Source organism: Zingiber officinale, chromosome 11A, assembly GCF_018446385.1.
Source record: "Zingiber officinale cultivar Zhangliang chromosome 11A, Zo_v1.1, whole genome shotgun sequence".
Classification (NCBI taxonomy): Eukaryota; Viridiplantae; Streptophyta; class Magnoliopsida; order Zingiberales; family Zingiberaceae; genus Zingiber; species Zingiber officinale.
In genome coordinates this window covers 92019319-92036484 of record NC_056006.1, presented here as the reverse complement: position 1 = coordinate 92036484, position 17166 = coordinate 92019319, and the positions used below count along the sequence as shown (strand labels likewise).

The window sequence follows — 17166 nt, the reverse complement described above, 5'->3', positions numbered from 1 at the left end:
AATATACCCTTAGTCCACCGTCGTCGTCGCCCACTGCCATCGACTGTTGCTGGCCCTGTCTGTCGACCGCCGTTGGCGACCACCGTCGGCCGTCGACCACCGTCGGTCGTCGACCACCGTCGGCCGGTGGCGACCACCGCCGGCCCTCGCTGCCGGAGGCGACCACCGCCGGCCCCCTCTGCCGGCGACCACAACCGGCGACCACTGTCGTTGGCGACCATCGCCGCCCCCGTCGGCGGCTACCACCACAGGCCGCCAGCGGCTACCACCACCGGCCGGTGGCGGCGGCAACCACCGTCGGTGCCCGCCGCTGCCAACGACGACGGTCGTTGGTTGCCGTAAGTTCCAGCAAAGGTGCGGCGGTCGTCGGTAGAGATCACAGGATATTTTTGTCATTTTATAATAATACGAATTACATTCCTTATAAAAAATAACGGACACCAAACAAAAGAATGTAATCATCCTTGTAATCAAAGATTACATACATTACATTATCAAACATAGTAATATAATCAAGATTACATTATATTATATTACAAATTTAATTATATTACAAACAAGATTATATTACATCCAACAGACAGCCTAAATGATAATCTTATTTCGAAGCTTAGAAGTCATAAGGCGACTTGCAAGCTTATCCACGCTTTGTACCGTGAGTTGCTCTTCAGGTAAAACACATGAAAACGCAATACAAAAAATGCTTTGGCTAATTGTTTTGCGATAGAATTTAAATTCTGAGTGCCTTGGGCCGCCTTGTTTCCGACTCCGCTCGGCATCAAAAGGACAAAAGGTTAGTTGGTTTGCTTACGACCCATAACCGTCCTTTCCGTTTAGTTTCCTAGTCTAAATACGAAGTTTGCAAATAATTCTTTCTATTACTTTAATCTTTAACCGGCATCAGGCGGCCAATCAATGCGCCATAAACACGATAACGAAGAAGCCTTTAGCCGTGTTATGCACGTTAACTGCTCCCTATGACCCGGAATTTAATGATTCCACGCCTGACATTTTCATGTCTGAGTCGATCGTTTGACTATTACGATGCAGCGATAGGGAGGCTCTCCCCTTCTCTGTGGTGTTCGATGGCGATTAAGAAGCTTCCCATCCACTCATCTTAAATGCTCCGGCGACGGGGAACCGAATCGCCTATAAAAAAATTCGAGCAAAATGAAACATTATCCATTCAAAGTTCAAACTCATCAAGCAATTGACCTTCTGGAAATTTGTTTAGTTAAACGGTAAATTGCAAGTCGAATTGCTTGTATAACATGCAAAAAGGAAAATTGCCAGTTATATTAATATAATATTTGCTGCGGTTGGAGAATTGGAAATTGAGTTGGTGCGAGCGGGCGAGTTTTGGGATTATAAAATGGTTTCCGGGTCCACGTTGGCCAGCAGCACGCGGCGCGGCCAGTAGAATCAATCTGAGGTCGGCTGACTGATTGGAACGAGACCGATCCACCTTCACCGAATCAGGCACCGTCCTGCATCATCAAACCTTTTCCCATCCCATCTGCCCTTCCTTTCAGCTTCCTCCTTCATCGTCCCTTTTCCATTTCCACCGAGGAAAAGACTCCCAGATGGCTTGTTTGTGACACCAACGACGCGGGGATTGAGAGAGAGAGGATTTGGGAAGTAAGGGGATTCGATTTTGGTTCCTCGACGAGCGGAAGGGAGATTTTGCTGGTGTTGCAGATCGGATCCGATCGCCGGTGCAGATTCGTTCTGCTGCTGTAGGCTCGAGGCTGGTAGATAAGACCTGAGCGGAAGGAGGAGAAAGTGGAGAGGAGACAGTGCGGAGGGGACGGCGGAGATGGTAAAGGAGACCGATTACTATGACGTGCTTGGTGTCAGCCCTTCAGCCACGGAGGCCGAGATCAAGAAGGCCTACTACATGAAGGTCAGTTCCTCTTCCTTGCCGGTATTAGGCTTTTCATTCTACTCGGTCATTCTCACTCAATTTTCTGTCTGCCTCCGTTTTGCGCTTGTCCGTCATCCTCACGTCTAGTTTGGCTCGTACTATAAGGTAGTCGTTGAATTATTGGATTTCGCAGTTGTTCTAACTCCTCTTTCCGGCGGAATCCCCCTCGTAATAGTTGTGGATCTGAGATCCTTAGATGACCTATTTTTGCATTTCGCAATCGGAATATATTAGGGAGATTTTATGCAATACCCAGGCGACCCTCCACTGTCCGCCAGGCTTCCGTTAGCCTTTACTTCTCAAAGTACCACTTTTGGTGCTTCTCCTGCCTTCTCTTTGTCCCATACCTTTTCAAACTATTGTGGTGCTTTTTTCGCATTCTGGACTAAAGACCTGTTAATGCTATGACATTAGATTGCTTATGAAGTTTGACATTGTTATTTCGTTATAAGTGTTAGAGAGTGTAGGGTTATCTGTTCTAATAGCGTTCTAATAGTAATTGCATCTCTGGAGGAGCACCATAATGTACGAGTCAAACTGTTTCTAGGCTACCTAGCCTTTTCATAAAAATGAAAATGAAAAAATTGATTATGCTAGCATATGGCCTTACTTTTGCTCGTTGTTAGTTTTTTTTCTCATTTCTTTCCTTGTTTTACATATTTTGGGCTCCTATGCTATGGAATACTATGGATTCTTAGAAAGGATCTTCAGAATAGCTTGCAAAAATATTGAAAAAATGAGATCAAATTTCAAAATTTTAGTTTGGTATTTGATTGCTAATAGCAATTCGTGAACTATGGCCTATCTCCTTGCAAAAGAATTGCATATTGGAGGTTTTCACAGTTATCACATACACAAATGATGAAGGGAAACTCAAGTGAAAGTGCTTAAAGCCTTAAATTATAATCTCTCTGCTGATATATTTTCCTTACCAATTGTTGTACTTTATAACTGCAGAATATATCTTGCCATTCTTCATGTAATAATCTTAATTTTATTGTCACTTTGCTATTGGTAGGCAAGGCAGGTGCATCCTGATAAAAACCCAAATGATCCTCTTGCAGCCCAAAATTTTCAGGCAAGTAGTGATATGTTTCTTTTTTATCTTTTTTTCTTTTTACAGAAGTGACTATTGTTGAAATTGCTTAAGCCAATAAATATACCAGTTAGATTTTATTAGTTTTGGTTTAGTAGTAACATTTGATATCTTTTTTTTTTCAGTCTTCTGTAGTCTTTGGCTTACATCTCAATATATCCTACTGATGATTGGTGTAGCTCTTGCTTTTTGATTCTAGTAAAAGCGAAGAGGAGTGCATGCCTTCTCAGAATGCTTAACCACTTTTGAGGGGAATTCCTCTCAATATATCCAAAACTTATGCCACCACACATATCCCCATGAGATTATAAGCATGGAGCACTGGGCTTCAACCAGCCCGGCACAATCACCATGACTGTTAAATATGTTCCTGGCTCTGATAACATGTAAGCGGGGAAGAACCCATTTTATTTTAAAATGACTAGCCACTTAGAGGGCTAATATAACTTGGGCTATCACAGTATAAGCTCTATTTGGACTGTCACACTTTTCCATGTGACCATGTAAGATCATTGGCATGCAACACACTGGCTTGAACACATATATTGACATACTTTGAAGATGATTAATGAAATTCATACTTGTGCTGGGACTCTGAATTCTTAAAAGGCATTCTCAATTCTCAAACAAACATTGTAATGGACAACTTGACTAGCCTCCTTGCTGCTCCCCAATCTTTAGAACAACATGAATGATTGCAGGTGTTGAAGATGAGTAAGTATGATTTTATCAAAATTCCAATTGTTGTGTATTGGCATTGGCAGGCACAGGAAAGGAATCATTCATGCTGAGATGGAATGTTGTCCCAACACCAAGACTTCAAACCTCGGCTTTACCAATTCATTCTATGTATTCTGTTTTTGTTTTTTTGTTTTTTGTTGTTGCTTGTTTTTGTGCGTGTGTGTGTAAATGATGGTATATAAATGTTGTACATTTGATTAGTGCACAAATTGATGAAAGCAGAAGATTACTAACCTGCCAAAGATTTTTGCAAATTTGCACATTATTGCTGTCTTGAGCTTGTTGTTTATTTGACTCTCAAGCTTTACTAACCCCTAATCTTGTTCAGGCTTTAGGAGAGGCATACCAAGTGTTAAGTGATCCCACACAACGTCAAGCTTATGACGCATATGGAAAATCAGGCATTTCCACGTAAGCTACCTTTTGATAATAATTTTCAATATACCACAAATAACAAGATGCTACTATTATGTGTACAAATGGTGTCATCAAATCTTCATCTTGTTTCAAAAGGAAAAGTTTTTGTTTGCAATTCATTCAAAATCAATGACCAGTAATATTGAATGGGCTGATTTTGTGCATACTTGCGTACTTACAGGGAAGCAATTATCGACCCTGCAGCAATTTTCGCAATGCTTTTTGGGAGTGAGCTATTTGAGGACTATATTGGTCAGCTTGCCATGGCATCAATGGCTTCACTTGATATTTTCACTGAAGGGGAAAAAATCGATGCCAAAAAGTTGCAAGAAGAAATGAGGGTATCTATATGTGATTGCCTACTTCTAATATGTTTCTATTATGTGTATCTATTCTGTCTCGAGGAATTGAAAAATGCTCAAAAGAGAATAAGATGAATTACTTGGAAAAACTTTCATTGCATTTCACTTTGGTTTAACTCTAGCAACCTCCATTTGTGCATAAATTCACATTCTCTCTCACACGCACACACATGTTATGTAAGGTTTGGGTTAATGCTGATGCCAACCGAGTCATGAAAAAGAAGACAATTAGTTGTACCTTAAAACTTCTAGTAAATTATTTCTGCTTGGGTGACAAGAGTTTTCGTTAGTGTGCAATTTTACAATCTCAAACTTGTCTATTGATAAATTCCTTTATTGTAAGCATATTAACATGTGAGCTGATCCTGAAGTTTTTACCTAGGCCATTCAGAAAGAAAGAGAGGAGAAACTTGCAGACATACTGAAAAACCGACTCCACCAGTATGTTCAAAGAAACATAGACGAATTTGTTAGTCATGCTGAAGCTGAGGTCACGAGGCTTTCTAATGCAGGTGTCCATCACTTTATCTCTTTAGTTGTTTCTGACTTGTAAGTGTCAAGAATCTGAAGGTCGTGTCTGTTTGAACAAGTACAACTTATAGAACTTATCAGATCTGCCACTGTTGTTTCTGACTTGTTAAGCGTCAAGAATCTGATGATAGTTGTATAGAACAATTACAACTTCCAGCATTAATCAAATCTGCCAATAGTGTTTATAGAGTTAAATTGTTTTCTATTCTGCACTTGGAAGGCTGAGGTGTTTGATTCCTAGAAGAGGGAAAAAAAAAAAATTCTATTCTGCACTTTGGAGGCTGAAGGTGTTCAATTTGTAGAAGAGGCAATATGGTTGCATTATAAGAAAAATAATCTGAAATATTTGAAGATTTTGCAACGTGAAGTTTGATAATATAATCAAGATCAAGCATTTCAATTTATGGGATTATCTAAACATCCTAAAATCCTATCCAATGATTTGCATATTGCCTATTTCAAGTCTATTAATGAAGATCTTTGGCATAATGCTGTGAAAGTTCAATTCTTCTGCCTGTTCTAGATAGTTAAATTTAAGCATAGAAATGTAATTTCTCAAGTTCAGGATTATGTCAACATCCAAATGTCATATCCTATGATTTGCATTTCAGATCCATTAAGGACTCTCTTTGCCTTAATTCTATGAATGATCTAGATTACGTTTTCTGTTTTCAATGCCTTCAACTTTTCTTAGATTACATCTTATGATACAGACATGTTCACTATTTCCCCATAAGGCCATCTGATTAATCAAACTATTTTCTAGACAGCTTATGCATCTCACTTAAAAACACTTGTCATGCTTACTATTTTGTCATAAGGCCATATCAAGTGGCTACCTGATTAATCTAATTATTATTATTATTACTTTTCCTTGTACAGCTTATGGAGTAGATATGCTGAATACTATAGGCTACATCTATGTGAGACAGGCTGCAAAAGAGCTTGGAAAAAAGGCCATGTACTTGGGTGTGCCATTTGTTGCCGAATGGTTTAGAAACAAAGGCCACTTCATAAAGTCACAAGTAACTGCTGCAACAGGTTTGCATTATATGGTCATGCATACATGGGCTTCACAACAAATGAACAAGCTATGCCTATCCTTGTGACAACCTAATACCTAGACATAGCTCATACTATCTTTCCATTAATGATTTTTTCAAGAAAAAAAAAAATCATAGTACATGAGTTCCATAGATATTACGTAGTTCCTTACATTTTTCTATATATGTAGGTGCCATTGCACTAATGCAGCTACAGGAAGACCTTAAAAAGCATCTTAGTGCAGAAGGTAATTATACAGAGGAAGAACTTGAAGAATATATGCAGAATCATAAAAAAGTGATGATCGATTCCTTGTGGAAGCTTAATGTTGCTGATATTGAAGCCACCTTGTCCCGTGTTTGTCTGATGGTCATTCCTTCTCAACCTGTGTTTTCTGAGATGATATTATTTGCTTTGTCATCCTAATTACCTTATTCACTAGTCATGCTAATTTGAATTTAGGTGCTTCAAGAAAACAATGTCAAAAAGGAGGAACTCCGTGCTCGAGCCAAAGGTCTGAAAGTTCTGGGGAAAATATTTCAGGTATAAACATCTTTAACATCATCGAATGTGTACTCTTTATTTAATCTTTTTCTTTACAATCATGGTGCAAAAGAGACTTCAAACCCACAACACCTCAGAAAATATTGCAATGAGAGTTAATTTCATTTAAATTCCATCTGCATTTTTCTGCAACCTCCAACTAGCCTTCACTGTTGATATCAGCTGTTCAATCATTTGTTCTGGCTGTTGTATGTTCCGGCCTGGCCTGTGGTTCACTTAAATGAAACTCCCATATTCACTACTAATTCTCCACACGCTTCTGTATCAAATAGTTCTTTAAAATAGCTGTTATAAGATTTCACACTATTTGCAGATATATTTAACTCTATATGTCAAGATATTCAGTGGTAAGTTGTAGTGAGTGCCTTGAAAAGTGGAAACTAAAGTTATTGTTTTCAATAGAGGGTTAAACTTAATAATGGAAGTGAATCATCATTGACTGGCGGCGCAGCTCATAACAAATTAGGTGGAGCTGATAGATCCAACGACGGCAGTTCTCCAGACACATCCCCAAAATCCACTACTGAGCAAACATCATATGCTAGCTCCGCAGCTACCCAGGTACTGCTGCTTTCCTATAATCAGGCATTGCAATCTAAACTAATTAGTCCGGCAATGCCAATTTTCCATTTCTTTTCATTTTCTTTTCTGTTTTTGCAGAATATATATAACGGATTAGTTTATTTTGAAGTAAAATCTAATTTTGTTTCTCGGTGGCAGAGTCCATACGTGGTGGAAGCTCCTCAATTTACGGGTGCTAACTACAATTTCCCCATGCCTACTGCACCACCTGGTGCGCAAAGACATGTTTGATCATCATAGTTTGGAGCAACAAGTTCTTATCTCGTACCACTCATGGACGTTGCTGCTTGCATTATTTGTAGTTTCTGAACCGGGTTATCAGTTTCTTGCATAATCAAAATGCAATTTTATGTATTAAGGAGTGGGCCTTGACGGGGTCATTAGGTCATGCTCACGCATCCGGTGTTTTGTCTGGAAAGAGTTGGTTCTTCATACATGTTTCATAATTTAGGCCAGCAGCTGCCAGTTTGACCTTGTATATGTTAAAGTTGTGTTTGTATCAATTATTTGGGCCGGCATTTTACATCCGAGTTGCTATTTCATGTGTGGCTTGTCATTACTTGGTCCGAGTTGCAACAGAAGATGAATGTACATATAATTATGATGAGCTTGCATTTATCAACTATGATTTTTATATGTAAGGAGGGCAGATCCTCTAGTTAATTACAAGGTGGACCAGGGGATTATAGTCATGATCTGATTATAATTAGTTGTGATCTCTTATTGAATTTACTATTTTTTTATATTATAATTTGGGTTGGGACGGATGATCGAAGGCTATTCGAAGATCGTGGACGGTGGGTAAGTGATCAGGCAGTTTGACGTCGAGTAGTGGTGGTCTTTGGTCATTTGTTTCGACTTAAATTATAATTTGGGGAGACGGTAAATTTAGAGAGAGAACATAACTAATTATGATTAAATTATAATTACGATCTAATTATAATTATAAGTGATATATCTCCTATCTCTTATTCTCAGATCAACTTTTGGTGGACAGGGGATCTGGTCTCTTCTGGAATAACATTTCTCGTGTGTTTGTATTGGGTGAAAAAAAAATGCATTCTTAGACAAATTAAAATTAAGATTTTTTTAGGTAAACTTTATAAATTAATTTTGTAGCATTTTATACTGATAAGAACCAGATTCTCCTGAGTCGTAACCTGGCAATGAGATGGGTCCTACCCTAGGCATCCGCCCGTCAACTCGACAAATACTGAAAGCGAGCGAGCGAGGTGGTGCAGCGCTGTGTAGTTGGAACATTTGAATGGCCGTTCCCTCGAGAGTTGTCGTTAGTCGGTGGGAGAGTGTGCACTCGACGTCGTCTCTCGAAGCAAACGGCGAAACGAACGACACGTCACACGCGTAGTCACCGCCCCTGACATAAGCAACAGACTTTACTTTGAAACGGCTCCGCCTCGTAACGGCTGGCCGCGAGCCAAGACATTTGCTTCCGCCGTGGCCGAACGGAAAAGGTCCAGCCGCCGCCCCAAACCCCCGACCGCCACCGAGGTCGGCGGCGCTCGCCTCAGCGGTCCTCGCTTGACACTCCCCTCCAGCCGTCGCCCCACGTTCCGGAGGCCTACCCGGGTCCTACCCCGTTCCTCCTCACAGCCCCTGCTTCGGACCGTCCGATTCCTCCTCGATCCCACCTTCCAATGCGGGATCGAGCGCCGGTCGGCCTTAATCCTCTCCGGCCTCCAAGCTTCCTTTCACTCGCCGCCTAGAGATTCGTTTTCGTTTGATGTAACACTGATCGGTGGTTTAATAATAATAATAAAAAAATTGTATCTGCTGGTTCTTAGGGCAGTGGTTTTGCAGGAGGGGGTGAGCGTGACGGTAGAAGGGAGTCCTGGCCCGGTCAGGGCGATGGTGAGGATGGGGGTCAGAGTGGAGGAAGCGATCGCAGCGGTGGTGGACAAGTACGTAGAGCAGGGAGGGAAGGAGTGCCTGATAACACTCAAATGAAGAAGAGTCAAAGAAAACATCTGATAGCACTTAGATAAATAAGAGAAAGATAGCAGAGAATTAATGTACTATTGGTTTCTCATTAAAAGTTCATACAAAGCATAGGCTATACATATGTCTTTATATAGCAGTAAGAAAAAACAATCCGATCCTAAAATTATGCATCTAGATCTAGCCTTAGCCTTTCATTTATTCAAAGCATATCCATTAAATACGGATATATTCTATCTTAATTATGACTTGATTTAAATAATACAACATAGCCTCCCTTAAACCAAGTCACAAATGTTAGCCATCCCAATTGCCTTCTTCAACTTGAGAAAAATCTCTGTCTTCATTGGTTTTGTAAAGATATCTGCAACTTGACATTCACTAGGACAATACTCGATGTTGATTTGTTTTTCCGCAACCCATTCTCTGATTTTATGATACTTGATATCTATATGCTTGCAGCGGCCATGAAATACTGGATTCTTAGATAATGTAATTGTTGACTTGTTATCACAAAAAATTGTCGTAGGACCATCTTGTTTGTGTTGTAGAAAATCTAAAATCTTTCTTAGCCAAATTGCTTGCATAGCACAATTTGTTGCCGCTATATATTCTGCTTCTGTTGTTGAAAGTGCTACCACCGGTTGCTTTTTAGAAGACCAAGAAAATATAGCTGAACCAAGATGAAAAGCATATCCCGATGTACTCTTTCTAGTCTCAACATCTCCAGCCCAATCACTATCTGTATATCCAATAAGTCCCACAGTTTTATTAGTAGAATACAAAATTCCATCATTAATTGTACCTTTGACATATCTAAGAATTCGCTTTGCTGCGGCCCAATGCGAATCCTTTGGTTTCTCCATAAACCTGCTAAGTACTCCAACTCCAAAAGAAATATCTGGCCTTGTAGCAACCAAATATCTTAGACTCCCAATCAAACTTTTATAAGCAGTAATATCCATACTCTTACCAGTTTCATCTTTAGACAACTTTATCTTTTCAATCACTGGAGTAGGAACTGGTTTGGAGCATTCCATCCTAAACCTTTTCAAAATATCAGAAGCATATTTCTTTTGTGAGACAAAAAACCCATCATCCATCTGAATAACTTCAAGCCCTAGGAAATAACTCATTAGACCCATATCTGTCATTTCAAATTTACTAACCAAGGCTTCCCTGAATTCTATGATTAACTTTAAGTTATTTCCGGTAAAAATCAAGTCATCAACATAAAGACAGACTATGAGTGTATCACCAGATTCAATATGCTTAACATACAAAGTATGCTCATAAGGACATCTCAAAAAACCATTTTCAATAAAATAAGAATCAATACAACTATACCATGCCCTTGGTGCTTGTTTTAAACCATATAGAGCTTTCTTCAACCTGTACACCTTATTCTCTTCCCCTTTCTTCACATATCCTGCAGGTTGTTCGACATATATTTCTTCTTCCAAGAAGCCATTCAGAAAAGCAGATTTTACATCCATTTGATACAGTTTCCAATTATTTTGAGCAGAAAGTGAAATAAGCATGCGTACTGTATCAAGTCTACTTACAGGAGCAAAGACCTCAAAATAATCAATACCTGCTTTTTGCTTGTAACCTTTTGCAACCAACCTTGCTTTAAAACGATCAATTTCACCATTTGGCTTATACTTTGTCTTGTATACCCACTTTACTCCAACTGGTTCTTTTCTTGGAGGTAATTCAGTCAATTCCCAAGTACCATTAGTTTCAATGGCTTGAATTTCCTCGTCCATTGCCTTCAACCAATGAGTCTTTTTAGCAGCATCTTCAAAAAATATAGGATCACAATCTGAAAAAAGAGCAAACTGAACAATTTCTTCATCAGACAGATCATTATCATTACTTAACACATAATCTTGCAAGCGAGCTGGTAATCGGCACTCGCGTTGTGATCTTCTAGTTGGTGCTTCAGATTGTACAGAAACTTGAACATTATCTTGAGTAGGCTGTTCATCCAGAAAGTCGTCAGGAATATCAGGAACAATAATAGACTTTTCTTTTTCTATACACCAATTCCAACTACCATGTTCATCAAAGACCACATCACGACTAATAATAACTTTCTTAGTTTCAGGGTTATATAGCTTATAAGCCTTTGATGTATCACTGTAACCAATAAAAATACACTTCTCGCCTTTATCATCAAGTTTCTTCCTCAACTTATCTGGTACATGTGCATATGCCAAACAACCAAAGATCTTGAGATGTTTGACAGTCGGCTTTCTTCCACTCCAAGCTTCCTCAGGTGTCTTATCATGAACACTTCTTGTTGGACACCTGTTCAACACATAAATAGCACAAGATACAACTTCTGCCCAGAAATGCTTAGGCAGATTTTTTGATTTCAACATACATCTTACCATATCCATAATAGTTCTATTTTTTCTCTCAGCCACTCCATTTTGTTGTGGAGTATATCTAGCTGTCATTTGATGTTGAATACCATGCTTCTTTAAAAAATCATCACACACAATATATTCTGTACCTCTATCAGTTCTTAAGATTTTGATTTCAAGTCCACTTTGTTTTTCAACAAATAATTTAAATTGCTTGAAAATATCACATGCTTCTGACTTGTGATGTAGAGGATAAACCCAAGTTTTTCGACTCAAATCATCGATAAAAGTAATAAAATACTTATTACCTCCAAGTGATGGTACTTCCACTGTGCACAAATCTGAATGTATAAGTTCTAACTGTTTTGTGGCTCTCCATGACTTGCCTACAGGAAAAGGTTCTCTATGCTTCTTGCCAATTAAACAAGTCTCACAAACATGATTAGACTTCACAATATCAGGCAACTCAAAAACAAGCTTCTTTCTTGCTAAATAATTTAATCCAGAAAAATGAAAATGCCCAAAGCGCATATGCCACAACCAATTATCATCCAAAATCTCAGAATTAAAGCAAGAAAGAAATTTATGCTGAATTTTCAAAGGAAATAATCTATTCTGAGACATTTTTACCTTTGCTATCAACTTCCCATTTCCATCTGTTATGATGCAATACCCCTGAATAATGCATATTTTATAACCCTTTTCTGATAATTGTCCCATACTTAATAAGTTTTGGTGAAATTCTGGAACATAAAAGACATCAGATATAAAATTTTGAGAACCATCCTTCAACTGGATATAAATTTTACCTTTTCCCAATATTGGTACTTTTGTCTTATTTCCAAAAGTAACCTCTGATTGAATTGATTCATCTAATTCCGAGAATAACTCTCTTCTTCCACACATATGGTTACTACATCCAGTATCCAAAAACCATACGTTCTCATTTGCAGGTAAACTATTACTAGCCAAAAGTAAAGTCTCAGATTCATTAGAGTCCTCACCATAATTTCCAGCAATGTTTGCCTGGTTGCCATGATTGTTGAATTTCTTGTATCTACAATCTGCAATTTTGTGCCCATATTTTCCACAATTATAGCAGTGAGCCGAAAACCTCTCTTGCATGGCATTATCTCCACTTCTTCCTTGATTTGAGTAGTTACCTCGACCTCTTCCTCTATATCCTCTTCTTGCTCTTCCTCGACCTCTATTGAATCCTCCTCCTCTTTGACTAGAGTCAGTCGTGTTAAGAGTAACCTGACTCTTTAAAGCTTCTTCATTTGCTGGTGTTTCCGTCTTTGCTTCGATCCTGTCAATATGACTTTCTATCATACTCAACTGTTCAATGTCATGTGATTCTTGAATTGAGGCCACCACATGATCATACTTCAATGGTATGGTTCGAAGAATCTTCTCAACAACAGCATCATCTCCAATTTTATCACCATATAATCTCATTTTATTGACAAGATCAGTAAGACGTGAAAAATAATGCTCAACTGTTTCTGTAGATGACATCTCGCATCGATCGTATAACCTTCGTAGCGACTGCAACTTGGATTTTTGTGCTCGATCAACTCCTTTGTATGACAATTTTAAGGTGTCCCACGCCTCCTTTGCCGTCTTGGCATTTGCAATCAAACCAAAAATTGAATAATCAACTCCTTGATGAATTTGTCCCAACGCAAGTTGATCTCGACGTTGAGAGTTTGCAACGGCTCCTTCTGAAAGACCTGAATCAATAGAGCTCCAAAGATTTTGAGCTTTTAAATGTGTAGACATCATTATCTGCCAATAATTATAATCGAGCTTCTCATCTAATTTGGGACCAGACCAAACAACATTAAAATTGTTTGTCATATTTTACTACAAAAAAAAAAACGAGCTAGAAGGTTACCGGCTCTGATACCACTTTGATAACACTCAAATGAAGAAGAGTCAAAGAAAACACCTGATAGCACTTAGATGAATAAGAGAAAGATAGCAGAGAATTAATGTACTATTGGTTTCTCATTAAAAGTTCATACAAAGCATAGGCTATACATATGTCTTTATATAGCAGTAAGAAAAAACAATCCGATCCTAAAATTATGCATCTAGATCTAGCCTTAGCCTTTCATTTATTCAAAGCATATCCATTAAATACGGATATATTCTATCTTAATTATGACTTGATTTAAATAATACAACAGTGCCCAGCTTGACCGGCAAGCCGCTGATTCTTTCCAGCTCCACCACTCCCACTTCAGTCTCCAGGGTATGCATCTTTCATTTGTCCCCTCATCCGTCGTAGAAAATTTCCAAAATTGAGCTCAATGCGTGGTATTAAGCTCTTTGAGCCATGTTAAACACGATTTCTCTTTGCATCTGAGATGCAGTACATGGCGAATGTACTACTTTTTACTGGAGGCATACTTAACCTAGTTCACCCAACAGATCACCAAACTTGACAAGATCAGAATCACAAAACTAATTTTCTTCTTTAACAAATGAATCTTATAAATTCTTTCGAGTTCAGTTGGAGTTGGATAAACGTCTTCCCAAATCCTCCAGATAATATAATTACCTACTCAGCTGCATGGTCATTGAGTTGTTGTGGTATGCTTGGAAAGAGCTCAATTACATTTTCTTTTTCTATGTTCTTATTCAAACTTAAACATAACACCTTAGGAAGTCCTATGTTTGGATCCTACAAACATACCAATCCATGTGTTATGATGCTCCAGCAAGTCTTGTCTGGTTCATCTACCATTAAGCGCTTTATCAACTTAAGCATATATATGTGGATGAAGGGCCATCTCATGAAACTTGATAAAAAAAGGTAATCTTATTTTAGGATAAAAAAAGATAGTCCGGTGCATGAAGCTCCCGTCATGCAAGGTTTCAGAGAAGGATCCATTGTACGCAGTCTTACCTTCCTTTAATTTATTTTAGGATCTCATATTGCACCTAATAATAATTCACAAAGATAGATGATATTTCTCATGAAACTTGCTTTTTGTTTATTCTAGTGTACATTTTAATGGGATTCTATCAGAAAACCGTATTGTTTCTGGTTTTGCAGCATATGTATATCTGGATATTAGGTGCTAGTTAAGTGAACTAGACAATTCCCTTGAGCTTTTTTGGGTGCCATTTTAATTGTTGGCATTTCCCTTAAAATTTCTAGTAATTTAAACTGTCTTCACACTGTTTTATTTTGTAGTACTGAAGTAGGAAACGTGGTAACCTCATTCTTTAAGGTTCTTAGCCTTGTCTTTTATTAATATTCATTCCAAACTTATTCTAAGTTGTGGTGGTTGTTGTTTGGCGAGTGATCCTGTTTGAAAGCGACAGAGATGGCGCGTTGGTCAGGTAGCTCTGTCGTTGAACAAGAGAAGACTTCAAGCTAGAGAAGAGGATGAAACCGAGCACTCCTTTCTACACATACCGAAGAGAAAGCAAAGGGAACGTTAGAGCGAGAATCAGGGAGGGGTCTTTAGCGCAGACACTCCGACGCTCAAGTCAGTAAGGTGGCCGAGCGAAAAGTAGAGAAAATGAACAATAGCTGCGTAATGTGTGAGTAAGTAAAAATGTGTGCATATCTCTCCAACGGAGAAGACTCTCTTTATACCACCTCTCATCACCTCCGTAATAATGAGGTGGCAAGGAATATTTGTTGTCAGAAGATGTCGGGTAATGGAAGATGTATAGTATGGAAGCTATACAGTCATCCTCCGAGAATCTTTCGTTTTATATATGAACAGTCTTTTATAACTTCCGTAATAATGATGAAAGCTATATGACCACCTCATAAGAAGGTTCCATTATAAGTATGCGTTAGAATATTCGAATATTTCTTGATGAATAACAATTATTCTCTAACGGATTGTTGCGATTCTCTGACACCGTTGTCTCCTGGAGGCAATCCGATCGGTACTTTACCCGACTGACTATATATGGAGATCAGCATATGAGAAGTGGGGAATCGAGCCCCGAAATTCTGACTGGCTATTGGGTCGACTGGTTATACGTTGAAAATTATATTGTAGGGTTGGCCAACCGTATACTGAGCATCTTAGTTCTGCAAGTCTGACTAGATCTTATCCTAGTTGGTTGTATACTAGGAGGTTGTCTTTATTGTGTGTTAGGAGAATATTTGTGAAGGATGGGAAGCTAAGCCTTGTATGCCTGGCCGACATTAGGGCTGTTCAGGTTTATTTTGTATATCTTAGCATCAAGTGGAGCGATAAGTTATCCCAGTCCGATCGGCTCTTGGGGCCGATCGACTGTATATTGAGAGACTTGTAATAAAAAAAATGAGGAACTGAGTCCCTTAAGTCCGACCGGCTTGTAGACCAACCGACTTCATGCTAGGTACCTTGATACTGAGAAGTAGAGCACTAATTAAGTCCCTTAAACCTAATCGGCTCCAGGGCCAACCGGCTTTATGCTAAGGATCATAGTACTGAGTGAGGAGTTGAGTCCTGGTGAGAATAATCTATTCAAATGTATATACTCTGACTCTGATTGTCATCTTATCCTGACTTTGACCACTACCTCATCTTAATTTTAACTATCCTATCATCTCTGGTCCGCTTGCAACATACTATATCAGTGAGAATGAGAGTTGAAATTTTACCACTTAAATTTGTTTTTTCCCTCGATACGTAGTCTTTACTAAATTTACTTTGCCAAGTTGTAGACCTGTAAAAAATACACCCTTCGCAAGAGTATTAGTCAGGTATTGTTTCTCTTTAGTACGAGATAAATGGAGTGCATAATTCATAGAACTTGAATAGCTTGCTTCTTATATAATTATCTCAATGCATCACGTGAGAGTGTTTCAAAGAAATATATATCATTCCCTATTTCATTGATTTTAAACAATCTTATTGTCATCCAGTTGATAATGATTAAAATTGGCAAACTTTAATTTCTTGACATGCCCTTCTAAACGTAACAGCTTTCTATATTAGGTACCATGTGAAATGTGCATTCAGTTGTACATATATTTAACGAAGTTCATATCACATGCATTAATAGCATGACCTTTATTTTTTTTTTTTTTATTTATTTATTTTTTTTTTTTGAAATTACGAAGCTCCATGAGATATGCCAAGCAACTTCTCTAACAAATAACAGGTATCTTCTCTAACAAACTGATCCTATTCGAATCGCTGAACCAACGGACACTGGGCACGTGACGCTCTCCTAGTCGATGACGTAGGCCTCCGTCCGATCGCACGAATCTCCGACGAGCCTGCACAAAAGTCGGGACGGGAAGGGGTTCCCAGCGACGACCCTCCAACACTCAAGTCAGGCAAGCAAGCAGTGAAAAAGTGGCTCTCCCAATATTAGAATGCGTACCTCCGGCGAAGGATGAGGGCCTTTATATAAGGCAGCGGAGAAGCGAGGGTACACATACCGAGGTGTACACGTGTCCGCGGCCCATACCCCAGTAAGGGCTTGTCAGTGAGCTTACCTGACCCATACTGCTATAGTCCAAGCATGTCCTCGATGGGACAACGGAACCCCCTGTCATAAGATTTGAAGTATGACCTACATGTGGAACATACCCGCTGTCAGAAAAAGATG

The 17166-nt window shown here is 39.0% G+C and overlaps 1 protein-coding gene across 1 annotated transcript; it reads left to right on the top strand.

The window, feature by feature from the left end:
- The first annotated feature begins 1402 nt into the window (after positions 1–1402).
- Positions 1403–7803, top strand: LOC122031709 (chaperone protein dnaJ 10-like). Its single transcript, XM_042590802.1, has 10 exons — positions 1403–1903; positions 2943–3002; positions 4090–4172; positions 4360–4519; positions 4923–5052; positions 5954–6112; positions 6306–6484; positions 6578–6658; positions 7082–7240; positions 7400–7803. Exons 1-10 carry the CDS (start codon positions 1817–1819, stop codon positions 7490–7492), a joined length of 1191 nt encoding a protein of 396 aa, XP_042446736.1. The 5' UTR covers positions 1403–1816; the 3' UTR covers positions 7493–7803.
- The last annotated feature ends 9363 nt before the right edge of the window (positions 7804–17166 follow it).

Bases quoted from the DNA above. Each gene is read 5' to 3' on its own strand.
- LOC122031709 (XM_042590802.1), top strand. From the start codon at position 1,817: ATGGTAAAGGAGACCGATTACTATGACGTGCTTGGTGTCAGCCCTTCA. The intron at 3,003-4,089 runs GCAAGTAGTGAT...AATCTTGTTCAG, and splicing joins TTGCAGCCCAAAATTTTCAG to GCTTTAGGAGAGGCATACCA. The intron at 6,485-6,577 runs GTCATTCCTTCT...ATTTGAATTTAG, and splicing joins TGTCCCGTGTTTGTCTGATG to GTGCTTCAAGAAAACAATGT.